The 13144-nt window shown below is 42.0% G+C and overlaps 1 protein-coding gene across 1 annotated transcript in view; it reads left to right on the plus strand.

The window, feature by feature from the left end:
* The window catches only part of ASB3 (ankyrin repeat and SOCS box containing 3), a 102519-nt gene that overhangs the window by 58956 nt on the left and 30419 nt on the right, over window positions 1-13144 (plus strand). Inside the window, exons 6-7 of the mRNA XM_018555751.1 lie at window positions 2085-2262; window positions 5370-5567. Of these exons, the coding sequence (XP_018411253.1) occupies window positions 2085-2262; window positions 5370-5567 (376 nt within the window). The remainder of the gene's footprint in view (window positions 1-2084; window positions 2263-5369; window positions 5568-13144) is intronic.

Genomic DNA, 13144 nt, shown 5'->3' on the forward strand with positions numbered 1-13144 from the left:
CACCCATTGCACTGTGCTGCTAAGAGTGACTACATCTCCTACCCATTGCACATCCCTGTCGAGGGTCACCACGTCCTTAACCCATAGTTAGCCCTGCCAAGAGTAACCACGCCTCCACCCATTGCACAGCCCTGCTGAGAGTGACTGCACCCATGACCCATTACACAGCCCTGCAGATAGTGATCACGCCTTCACCCGTTGCACAGCCCTGCCATAAGTGACCGCACCCCCTACCTGTTGCACAGCCCTGGGATGAGTGACCGCACCTGTGGCACAGCCCTGCCATAAGTGATCACACCCCCCCCACCCGTTGCACAGCCCTGTCATGAGTGACGACTCCCCGCGGTCCTTGCTCAGTAGCTATGCTACTGTGGTCCTGTGACTGCTGCACAAATAAGTTTGGAAAAAGTATGTAGGGAATTAAAAAAAAAAAAGCCATTTTTTTGTTGTTCTTTCAATGATAATAGCAGGATTGTCATGGATGTTTAATTATGACTTTACATAGAGCCCTGATAAAAAGGGAGTATCTTAGCCCCCCGAACATGTTGGCTTATTTATTTGCAAACTAATAAACTGAGTTGGACTTTTTTTTTTTTACTATTTGGTCTAGTGCTCCTTCTGTGGTTTTATGTTTTAAGCCTCATGTACACGGTAGAAAACACCCCACTTTTAGAGGCATTTTTTTTAATGTCTCTGAATGCAGCTCTAATTCAACCAATGTGGCCATGCACATTGTGGTGTTTTTAGATCCATATTTTAGAGCAGCATTCATTGACATAAAAAATTCCCCAAACCTCCATTTAAAAAGGAGCACGCGCATTTGCACGTAAATTTATTCTAGTGGCTGGAATAAGCCAATACAGTGAGTTTACGTGCAAACACTTGTAAACGCCACATGTATGCAAGTAATTACATGCCAGAACACACATTTTGTTTTTTAATGCTGGATATTTTCTGCCAGATTCTGGCTGGTCGATGAGTGTATTTTAATACTCCTGTGTGCATGACGTTTTAGGTACCCATTGGAGGCTATCCCCGTTTTATGTGAGTTACCTAACCAAAGGCAGTGAGCTCTCCGAAAGATTATCTTACAGTGACACTAATCCCAGGAGTTAGATTTTAAAAATGCATACAAGTACCACAACTATTAACAAAACTGTACTTTATTTGTGTATAACTCGTCTGTAGATGCTCAAATCATCTCTGAATTGGTGCTGACACTGTCCTTCCTTCTAGACAGTGGCTACTTTTGTTCCCCATGGTCCCTGTGTGTGCCCATGGTCCCTGTGTGTGTTGTAAAGTAGCCACCGCTCCAAGTTCTTTTCTGTGACGGACTACAATCTCATGCGTAGTCTACTGATTTGTATTAAAGTTATAGTTCATCATGGGAGCAAGCTTTGAGCGGTGGCTACTTTACAACACACACAAGGACCATGGGGAACAATAGTAGTCACCCTCCAGAAGGAAGGACAGTGTCAGTATGAATTCAGAGATGATTTGAGGATCTACAGCCAAGGGAAACACAAATAAGATACATTTTTGTTAATAGTTAAGGTACTTGAATACATTTTTAAGTTTAGTGTCACTTTAATTCATTGCTCTTTGTAAATAATTGTTGAACTCCCAGTGCCTCCTAGATGTGTCTATTTAGGGTTCATGCACAGAGACACAATGTACAGCAAAACCCCCAGTATATATGAAAAATGTTTTATTTATTTCTTTAACAAATATCGGTAATGGAAGAAAAGGTACACGTATCCTTGTTTTGTACAAGTTGGGGATTCTACAGCAGAAAACTGACAATATGCTGTATATTTGTGAATAGATTTTTAGCAGCTCTCCTGCATAAAGCTGCATTTCATTAAGCTAGCCCTTTAATTACATATTTGATTGGTATGTATGTTCTTAGTTTCTGCCGTTTAGTAACTAAACTAATGCGAATCTGCTTTAAGTTAGGAAAAAAAAATTTGATGTTGCCATATGCTTAGAGTGGCTGCCTCATTAAAATGGCAATATTTGTTCATCGAGCTAATTTTCCAAAGATTTGCAAATGCCTTTCTATTAAAAGCTCTATTATGTGTCAGGTGCTGATGTCAACTGCCAAGCCAAGGACAAGGCAACTCCATTATTCATCGCCGCTCAGGAAGGCCATGAGAAATGCACAGAGCTGTTACTGAGCAAGGGAGCCGATCCAAACCTCTACTGCAATGACGAGGCCTGGCAGCTGCCAATACACGCAGCTGCACAAATGGGCCGCAGCAAGTAAGTTGTCTGATATTTGGGTTTAATTAAAGAGTTTAGCAATCACATAAGGTAATTAGAAATTTTGATTGTTTCCTGTAAAACTATAATTTCTACTACATTCTGGCTAAATATTTTTTAATAGATCTGAATCATTCGGGGTGTTGTAACGGGCACAAGTGTCGCACCATGTTAATAGGTATTTAATGATGGAAGCATTTTCATTTTTGGCAAAGGGATCTACAAAATACATTTAGGTGTATCACAGACGAGACAGATTGGGGCAAAACAAGGGAGATTATAATGAAAGGGTATTGAATAATAATTAAAGCAATAACAAAATGATAGTGTTTGTATTTTAGATGTGCTTTGCTTTTACACTTTGCCGTTCATCACACAACACTGAAAAACACATAACGTGCTTGCGGAAACATTACTTATTAATGGCACCCCAAACTAGTCAGACAAAACAAAGGCATGAAAACACACAGTTGAAAAATGCATGAAGCTCACAGCTCAAATGGCTGCATGAGCGTCTTTGCCATGTTTGTCACGCTTAGGGCCGCCTATTGAAATGAATAGGCTGCCCTGTGCTGACGAGCGGCAAACGCTCATAAAAGATCTCTCCCAATATAGATTCTTGTGGTACGCTATAGGGATCCCTATAGTGTAAATGCAGCTTGAGAAAAAAGGATAGCCTCTGAAACCAGTTGCTTAGTTATTCACACCCAGAAGCAGACACCCCCTCTGCCCAGAGAAGGTGGTTGCCAGCAACAAGGGCGTCGCTGTTGGAGCCAGGAGCGAGGCCTGCCATTGGTAATGCATGAGGTGCTTCGTCCTCTCTTATTTTGAACTAAAAAAATAAAATAATACAGCCACCTGTAACTTCGGGCAGAATAATACACTTCCCCAACACTGCAAGGGGTATGTTCTCCTTTTCGTCTAGGATCTAAAATAAAAATATATACTCACTCAAATCTTGGTCCCGCCTGGCTTCTAGACCGGCCCCCCTCTACTCTGCCAATGAAACGGCCCTCGGCAGCCTCATGTCTGTATTAGACGTGATGACTCACGGATCCTTAGACGACCAGAGCGGAGGGAAAGAAGAGGCTGCAAGGACCGGTCTAGCATCTTGGTGGGACTATATTTTTATGTTATTTTGTTTATATCTTTGTTATTTTAGACCAGGGCTCAAAATTTCCACCCGCCCCCTCGCAAATTGCGAGTGAAAATTGCGTGGGGGCGAGTGGAAATGAATTTAGACCGTAGACCAAAATGAACACTTAACCCTTGTAGTGTGTGGGAAGTCAAGTGAAGACAGCCATGGCGCCTGCAAGGGTTGGTAAGACTGTTTTCAATGATTTGTTTGCTGGGACTGGTAATACAGTCAAGAAAGAGACTGAATATGACTCTGTTCATGGTGAAGTGGGAGTGAACCCAGTTGGGAGACCCGCTGTAGAGAGAAACTTGCCTCTGTATAATGTGTTATATAGTGGGGAGGCAAGAGTTAAAAATGCATTTGCATATATTGAAAAGAGTATTGCTAATGAGAAGGGTAATACCCCTAAGGTAAAAATTGTCAAAGATGCATGTTGTGATATGCAGTGTAAAATGCATGGTTTGCTGCCAGGGTGGGTGCAACAGAAATATCCTCGGAAATCTCAGAGGGGCTCAAGAGTGTGGAGCCAGAGATTCCCCATGGTAATTGTGGTGCCGGTATGACGGGTCACAGTAAAGCAATGCAAGGGTTAATTGCAGAGCCGACAGCTCGATATGTGGATTATCTGGTAATGCCACTGCCTTTGGTTGAAGGTAAAAGGGTTAATAATGAAACTGCTGAAAAGCCAGGCGCTTCCTTATAACATTGTTTATATTCTGGGAGTCCTGGGTGCCAATGTTGCCATGCTACGTCACGGCATTGCCATGCACTGCCACAATATATATAGATAGAGAGATAGAGAGATTATCTATCTATCCTATCTATCTATCTATCTATCTATCTATCTATCTATCTATCTATCTATCTATCTATCTATCTATCTATCTATCTATATATATATTTAAAGGTTATAGCAAATGGCTCTGCAAATGTTTTATAAATACACCCCTTAGTGTTGCTGCTGAGGACCAATGCAGATAGTATTGATACAGGACTCACCGCCTATAATAGCCACTAGATACAACCAAGGAGCATAAGAAATTACTTTGCACCATCTAGTGGCCATATTGCTCTGCAAATCTTTTTGCAAATCTTTTTGGCAAAAATGTTCTCTTTGCAAAAGTTTTATAAATAGATCTCTTTTTGTTATTGTTGCAGCTGAGCACCAATGCTAGTGGTGCTCACTGGCAACAAAACCCGTATGAACAGCTCTATGGTACCATGAACTTTGGATCAGAAAATTATTTCAGGGGTTCCCAGAGACCTGAACATTTTTTCACGGATTCCACAAAGGCAAGAAGGTTGAGAAAAGCTGATCTAGGGTGTGGTGATAGAACCTATACATTAGATGTAATATTATTCCCATGGTTTTGGAATGGGACATATACCGTATATACTCGAGTATAAGCCGACCCGAATATAAGCCGAGGTACCTAATTTTACCACAAAAAACTGGGAAAAAATATTGACTCGAGTAAGGAGACTGCCAGATGACCCCGCTCGGAGCGCCGCCCACCGGAGCAGCAGTGACGCGACGCTCGGCGAGGTAAGTAAGAAGAAACCTGACCAGCGTACTCACTTTCCTCAGTGCTCGAGACGCTGACTCGAGTATAAGCCGAGGGGGGGCATTTTTCAGCACAAAAAATGGGCTGAAAAACTCGGCTTATACTGGAGTATATACGGTAACTAGCACATATACGTGTGATAGTCAGATGTCAACACACGTTATATATAGTGCACAGCATATAAAGAAATGTTGCTTTCCTAATATTTTTCTTCCTGTGAATTGTCAGTAGTTTCTTGCTTAGTTCCATTTTACCAACCTAGGCCTGCCCTGTTTATAAAATGGCCAGAATTCTTATATGCCAGAAGATGTTCCAGAATATGCACTAAATGTATAATTATACAAAACATTAGGGCTTTGTTGAACATAAATCATTGCCATATGTTTTTTGCCATGTGATTACAGGATCCTGGAAATGCTGATAACAGTGACTGATCGTGTTTGTGACACTGGGAAGAGTCAGGTCAGTCCTGTGTACTCTGCAGTCTATGGAGGACACATAGAATGCCTGGAGATGTTACTGGCTACAGGTTACAGCCCGGAGGCTCAGGAGTGCCAAATGTTTGGATGTAAATCACCAATGTGTATGGTCATTCAAAAAGGGTATGATACATTTTCTATTTTTATGTTTTATCGTCTGTATTGTATACAAAGAAAAACGTTCTGTAAGGATGTATGCACTTTTAAACAAGGCACATATATCCTTTTTTTCTATCCCCTTCTGAGAGCTAACCTACCCTACTCTTCACCAGATGCATAATTACCTCTAACCGGCAATTGCGGCCATCTGCTGTTCTTGCAAACAATGGTGGCCCCCCGGTTACGTTGAATATGCATCTGGGGATAGGGTAAATGGACAAAAAAGATAAGTGCACCTAAAAACTACACTTATCCTTTATTAAAATGTCAATACATATGCAGTTTACGTCAGAGATCAAGCAATAGTTTTAGGGCCACCAATCACTGTTAACACAAACTGATGAGCGGTAAATGCTTTTAACGCATCGCCTATGGCCAATTTTGGGTGTGGCAGTTTTTTGTGTTTTCGCGGGCACATGCAATTTTATGGCTTGACATGTTTGGTGTCTATTTACTGTGGCAGTGTAAGGCAATGCCACGGTGTAGTTTGGCAACTGTGCCACCCAGGACTCTCAGCCAGAGGGGCTGGGAAGGTCCAGAGTGTTAAACATTTTATAAGGAAGAACCTGGCTTTCAGTTTCTTCCGTTTTTTCCAAATTGTAGCTGGGATCTGGAGCTCTGGAGATTTCTTAGAGCTCTGGGTGGTATGAAATCTCCAATCCTGGAGCCTGGTGTTGCCAACAACCTGTCCGGGCTGATCAGGTGGCTCAGAGCAGCCTCTTTAGGAAGCCAGACCACAGCTCAGAGGAGAGCCAAGCCAGGTGGTGTGGTGAAGCCACATACGGAAAAGCTGGAGGATTAGACAGGCTGAGAGATCCAGGCACACGGGGTGTGTGGAAAGCTGCTGGACGCAGCTAAAGAACATGAAGCACCTCTGCGGTGGTTTGCTAAGGCCAACGGTAACGTCCTGGACTAGGACAGTGAGGGAACGGGATAATCTTGAGTCGGTGAGACAAGATACCTTTCTTGCTGAAGATAAATTAACTTTGCTTTATGGGATATGCTGAAGTTAATCCTTCATTTGTGTTTTCCACCTGTGAGTTGCCTAAAGAGAAAAATAAAGACTTTTTGTTTATTGAAAAGCCATGTGCGAGTGCTGTGAGCTCCCCAACATTACAAGTGGAAGTTTTTGTTCTTCTTGGTGATGGAGAAACTTAAAACACTCATGAAAGGAGCCACATGCCCACAGATACTTTCCAAGTTGTTTCGGCTTAGTGCACTACCAAGACGTCTGGCAGAACCCCATGTTGATGCCATGTATTTAGTGCCCTAAAATGTATCTAAAGCAAGGACCCCTTTTTTAAATTTACCATGTAGAAGGGAAGGGTTAGAATCTCTGTTAAGATTTTATTGCTGTCTGTGTTCTGCTAGGTAGATTCACCAGCTCTCTTTGTCCTGGTGACCTCTGTCACTAGGACTGAACATGGAGGAAAATCTTTCAGTGGGGACAGCTGTCTAAGGCTGGCCATACACTAACAGATTGCCTGTTGTAAAGTAGCCATTACTCCAAGCTCACTCCCGTGATTGACTACAATCTCACATTTAGTTTTCTAATTTGTTTTGAGATTGTAGTCCATCACAGGAGTGAGCTTGGAGCGGTGGCTACTTTACAACACACACGGGAACCATGGGGAACAAAAGTAGCCCCCCTCCAGAAGGAAGCACAGTGTCAGCACCAATTCAGAGATGATTTGAGGATCTACAGCCAAGTGATACACAAATAAGATACATTTTTGTTAATAGTTAAGGTACTTGAATGTATTTTTAAGATTTAACTCCTGAGTTTAGTGTCACTTTAAGGGTTGATTGAAAACCAAATCCTTTCAGCCAGTCAGATGTCCCCTTTTATTTACTGTGATCTGCCAGAGCAACAAAACATTTTGATAGGTTGCTTTAATTTGCGCTGTTTGTACACTTTTCTTCATTTTGTTAAAAATACCCATAAAACAGTGTCATCATGTGGCTATAAAACTAGCTGTACTGTTTAAAATTATCCTTAGTCAGCTGCAAAGTTCTAGAACAATAATACACGCTTTGAACCGAAAACAAGAATATATTATTTTCCAGAGAACGCTATCATCAATACACTCAACGGGCCTCAAAAGTGATAAATGATCTGCCTAAATATTCCTCTGGGAAGCCTGACTGTTGAGCAGACTTGTAAAACATAATTGCATTCAAGTTCCAACTCTTTCCAATAGCAGTTATCAACCTCCTCTGTCTCTGGAACTTGACATGATTCTATAATTGAATAAAGTCAGTGCTAAATTGACACTTTAAAAAAAAAAACATTGTATTATAACGTGTGAGGCTCTGCAGGAACTGGGAAGATAGTAATCTGCACGCGGTTACGTCGGCACCTTTTTTCCTTTGCGCTTTTTTTACGTCAAGGATTTCACTTTTCATTTGATAGCCTGACAGCTACCTGAAATGCTTCTAAGGTGAAGTTATAAATAGGGACAGAATCAAGAACCAGGCATGTTTAGAGGAAATAGAATTGCAGAGCAAGCCTAATATTGAGCTTTTGTGCTGTCTCTGATGATATCAAAGTAGCTGCAACAGTTAACACCTACCTGACCAAGGGCCTTTTTATGCCTCTGACCAAAATATTCCTGTAAAATATGCTTTATAGAGCTACGTCTCTGTCTCTCTCTCTGGTTTGTCATAGTAAGGAGCAGGGCAGCAGAATTACATGACAAAGCATTGTTCTTTAAGTATTGCTTTGTTAGTTGATTGCTGTTCAGTGCCTGGTCCTGAAGAGGAGAATGTGCATAGAACTGCTTTTATAAAAAAAAAGTAGATGATATACACCTACTGACTGCCTTGGGTAGGAATGAGCAGTAAATGGCTGACTTTTATTACAGTGCTTACCATAAAAAATACTTCTGTGTTAGCTGATTTCTATCTGCAAGCATGGAACTTTGGGCACCTGATGTTATATACATGAGTACTAGGTGCTAGTTGTCCCGTTGGAGACATATGTTGTATCCTCTCCATGGCAGAATGATTACATGTATATTTTGATCCAGGATTAGGCCAATATTTTGTAGATATTTTGATTTGTTTGGCTCAAAAGAGAACTTGTACAGTAGGCTGTAGGGAGCATCTGTCACAGACATCTATTAACTCACATTACAGTCTCTGCTTCTGTGCAAAGAACTACTGACTATTGTAAGAGATACAATACAAAGTACTGACAGGGAAAAGTAGGCCTCCTAGGAGAATCTGTGATGTTGGATTAAATACCCTATAAATACCCTAATATTTGAATGTAACTGTTACAATATTTAAATGCATGCGGCCTTGCAGTTTCTTGGAATTTGTTCTCACTAGAGTACAGTGTGTGTATGTTCTCTTTTTGCATCCATGAGCTTGCTTCCACAATCCAGGACATACTGAATGACTTAATTGTGTCCAATGTTTTATACTTAGCCATTCTTGGGTGCTTGTAGCTGTGTGTTTAGGTCATTAACTTGTTGAAGCACCCACGACCTGCGACTGAGCTTGAACTTGATTGTCTTGAGATTTTATTGTGACCTCCACAGATTCAAGGCACCTATGCCAGACGTAGCAAAGCAGCCCCAAAACATAACCAAGCCTCCTCCATGTATCACTGTAGGCACGGTGTTCTTTTCTTTGAAGATGCATTTTTTGTCTGTGAACATAGAGCTGATGTGACTTGCCAAAAAGCTCCAATTTTGTCTAATCTGTCCAAAGGACATTCTCCAAGAGGCATTGTGGCTTGTTATTTGGCTCATTAGGAAATCCCAATCTAGCTTGTTAACAGTGGAGTCCTCCTGGGTCTTCTTCCTTTAAGCCCGCTGTCGCTCAAAGAGACATTGATGTTCTTTTACCTTGGAGTTCAGCTTGTATCTTTGCCTACTGCGTGCTCTTTGTTTCTGTTCAATCTGGGGTCAATGTTTATCTTGTGGCCATGTCGAGGGAGGTTGGCTACACTCCAATGCACCTTAAACTTCTTAATATGTGCAACTGTAGTCCCAGGAACATCAGGCTGCTTGGAGGTGGGCTTTTAGGCTTTACCTTTGACATTTCGGTCTATAATTTTCTTTCTGATCTTTTCAGACAGCTCGCTCCTTTGCCACGCCCCCGCCTGCAGTGCGATCGCCCTGCGTTAGTGCCTGCGTTCCGGTCCAGTGCGATCTGCAAAAATGCTGCAACGATTGGAACGCAGGCACTAATGTCCCTGTGTTCCGGGTGCGGGTGATCGCACTGCGGACCAGGGGGGAGGTGTGGCTGCAGTGCCATTGACTTCAATGCACCGCCATGCCCCCTCCCGCCCCTGAATGCAGGGAGCCGGCTTGCTTGTGTTCCAGTGCGTTCTAGGTGCCGAACACTCTGGAACGCAGACTTTGTGGTGTGAACCGGCCCTCTTTCTTGGCTGTCTCTCTTCTCTCTCACTGCGGTCTCTTCTCTCACTTTCTCTGCTGTCTCTCTTCTATCTCTGTTCTCTCTACTGTCTGTCTTTTCTTACCTCCACTGCAGCAGTTTCCCAAGTCTCTCTCATGCGCTGTCCTGTCCTCCCGCGGTGCTCGTGTCCCACCCCTTCCCGTCTGCGGCGTCTGACACATTCAAACAGCAACAAGTTTTCCTGGCACACTCACAAGCTAGCATGTAAAAAAACTTGTCTCACACTAAGGTTAAAAACAGAGGTTTGGATACACGTCTTCTGCAGAAAATGTGAAAGCCGTACAGCCGCGCCAAGGCACCTCTTATAGCGTGGTCCTAACTCTAAACTATCAGAGTCTCCATCTTGGAGCACATGGGGCAGAAGATAAAATTGGGTGCAGGTTTGCCAGGAGGAAGTCCAACCCCCCTTAAAGGCACAGAGACGCACAAAGGATCCCGCACATCCCAATGGCAGCTGAGACCCCCCATGCATCACTGCATCACCTTGCTGTAAAGCTGGTGACGAATTGATGTGTGCGTTTGTCATGTGTTTTGCTTGTCTGACACATTCAGCCGCACTAACACTGTGGGAGGGAGCTCAGGTCAGTAGATCGCAATCGACCTATTGGGCACCCCTGCTGTAAATGATAACAGTCAGCACAGGCAGAAAGCTCAGGAAGTTGTCAGCCGACTGCATTCCTGGAAGGATCAACAGTTTGTTTTGCACTTCTTGAACATATATCAACTGACCATAAGGGAATAAAATGTTCATTGTTGAGGGATTAAATACTCTTTAAGTGTTGCAGTTACTTTGGATCTATACAGATAACTAAAATGAAAAGTGGATAGAGTTGATGTTTAAAGAGAATAAGTTGGGTTGAAAGTAACCAGTACACTATTATGATAGTAGGTTTTGTGCACTTAAAGGGGCAGTCCAGTAAAGCTGGCCATACACATTTAATTTTTTCTCATTCAGCCCACGGACAGAATGAGAGAAAAAGTGCTCGATTCCCTCCATTAGTGATAAAAGCATGGATGGTGGACTCTTGAATACTTGAGTGGTGACTGCATTCACTGTTCAGCCACCAATTTCCCCCCCATCTGCTTTGATTTTTCAATCGAATTTTGTTGAGCCCAATAGGGCCACCTATGGCCTGAATTCCACGGAAATTGGCCAAAATTCAAGCCATGTATGGCCAACTTTATTTATGATAATCAGGGGATATTTGGAAGGGATCTCTGATGTATTGGATTGCACTGCATCAACTGACTGGCGATCCAGAAACCGTAAAACTAAGTGTCTAAAATTTTTTTGCAATTCCTTCTACGGGCCCAGAAAGTTCTAGAACATTTTTTTCATTGCAAACATTGTATCCAGAAACAAAAAGCAAGCACAGGTATAAAGCTATCCGCCATACATATTTCATTTTCCGTTTAGCTCGAAGTTCTCCTTGGGTTCACATTTAATTTGATCTCCCACTATCACTTTTTACGTAGGTTGGGGAGCATTCATAAAAGTATGAGCAAAATATATTCTGCCTAGATAAATCCACTTTGCCTAAAAGTGTGTACAAGCGCCGGCCTGAGATTTTCCCTTTCCTAATGACAGCATTTGCATTATAGCTAACCTATTACAGTTAATGTTTCTGTGGTCAGGCTGTGGATGATTTGAAATTGCTCTAGGCAGGAACTCATCCAAGTCCTTGGTTGCACATGTGAACACGTACGCCTGGATAATAGCCAGCATATTCTCTGACAGGTCCCTCATAAATTATGCATGAAGCTTGCAATGAAGCACTGCTTAAGGTTTATTTTATAGAGTTTTACAGTGTATCAACTAGAGCATGTCTCCCAAAATCCCTGTACATCATTAGCTTGTTTTGTTTTGTCTACAGCAAATGACTTAATAAACATAGATGAGTGGGATATCCTCTTCAGTGTTCATTGTGTTCCTTTTCAATATGTGCTGTCAGCGCGCTCTCCAGAAACAACACAAGGCCGTTTTGTTATTTAAAGGAGCGTAGGCCTCCAAATAAGCAAATTATATATTTTTTCTTATTGACATAGAGCTATACCTTATTTACTATAGCTGAATGTCTTATCTTTCTGAATTGGTGCTGACACTGTCCTTCCTTCTGGAGGGTGGCTACATTTGTTCCCCATGGTCCCTGTGTGTGTTGTAAAGTAGACACCGCTCCAAGCTTGCTCCCATGATGGACTACAATCTCACGTTTAGTTTACTAATTTGTATTGAGATTGTAGTCCATCACGGGAGGGAGCTTGGAGTGATCTACAGCTGAGTGATCTACAAATAAGATACATTTTTGTTATCAGTTAAGGTACTTGAACGCAATTTTAAGATCTAATGCCTGAGTTTAGTGTCACTTTAAAGTGACACTAAACTTTTTTCCCTCCATTTTTGAGTAGGAAGTTGTTAAAATCCTTATCAGGTTATTTGCCATCTGTGTCCCATTAGGGGGGTTTCTTTCTACATCCCATTCCAGAGACACAACAGGAAGTGAGAGGAAATATCTCTATAAAGTGAAGAAAGATTAGACAGTTGTCATCGGAACAAGTGTTCCCCATTGGAAAATGTCCCCTCTATTCCTGCTAATTTTTGCTTTGTGATCACTTTCTTTCCTGGTGACAGTGGTCACTATGACATGTACAGCGGGTCCATATCTGTAATGGGGGCACAGATAACATTTAAAGCCTGACCGCTGCTTGGTGATGGTCTTTTAGCCTTAACTAACTAGAAGAACACATTTTTGGTTTTAGATGCATTTTAAATACCTGTGTTTAATTTCCTATTTAGCATTTAAATCTTATAGAGAATTCATGTCTTGGCAAAGCAACATGTTCACTTTAATGCAGACCTCCACAGACCCCAGGAGTGAAAGCAAAGTCTTATGTAGCTTATATAGGGCTATGGACTTTCTTCTGAAAGTGCTAATTGGTCCAGAGCATGTACTGTGGGCAAGTAACATGCTTCTTCATACCCAGGAGTACTGGTATTTCCTTTGGGTTGTTATGCTGAATGTATCATTGGGGAAGTCAGGGAAAGGTTAGTACAGTATATGCTGGGGGGGGGGGGGGGGGTAAAAAAAACATTTTTTTTTTTTAAAAAAAAAAAG

The sequence above is a fragment of the Nanorana parkeri genome, unplaced genomic scaffold (genome assembly GCF_000935625.1).
Source record: "Nanorana parkeri isolate BGI_ZX_2015 unplaced genomic scaffold, ASM93562v1 scaffold212, whole genome shotgun sequence".
In the NCBI taxonomy this organism is placed as follows: Eukaryota; Metazoa; Chordata; class Amphibia; order Anura; family Dicroglossidae; genus Nanorana; species Nanorana parkeri.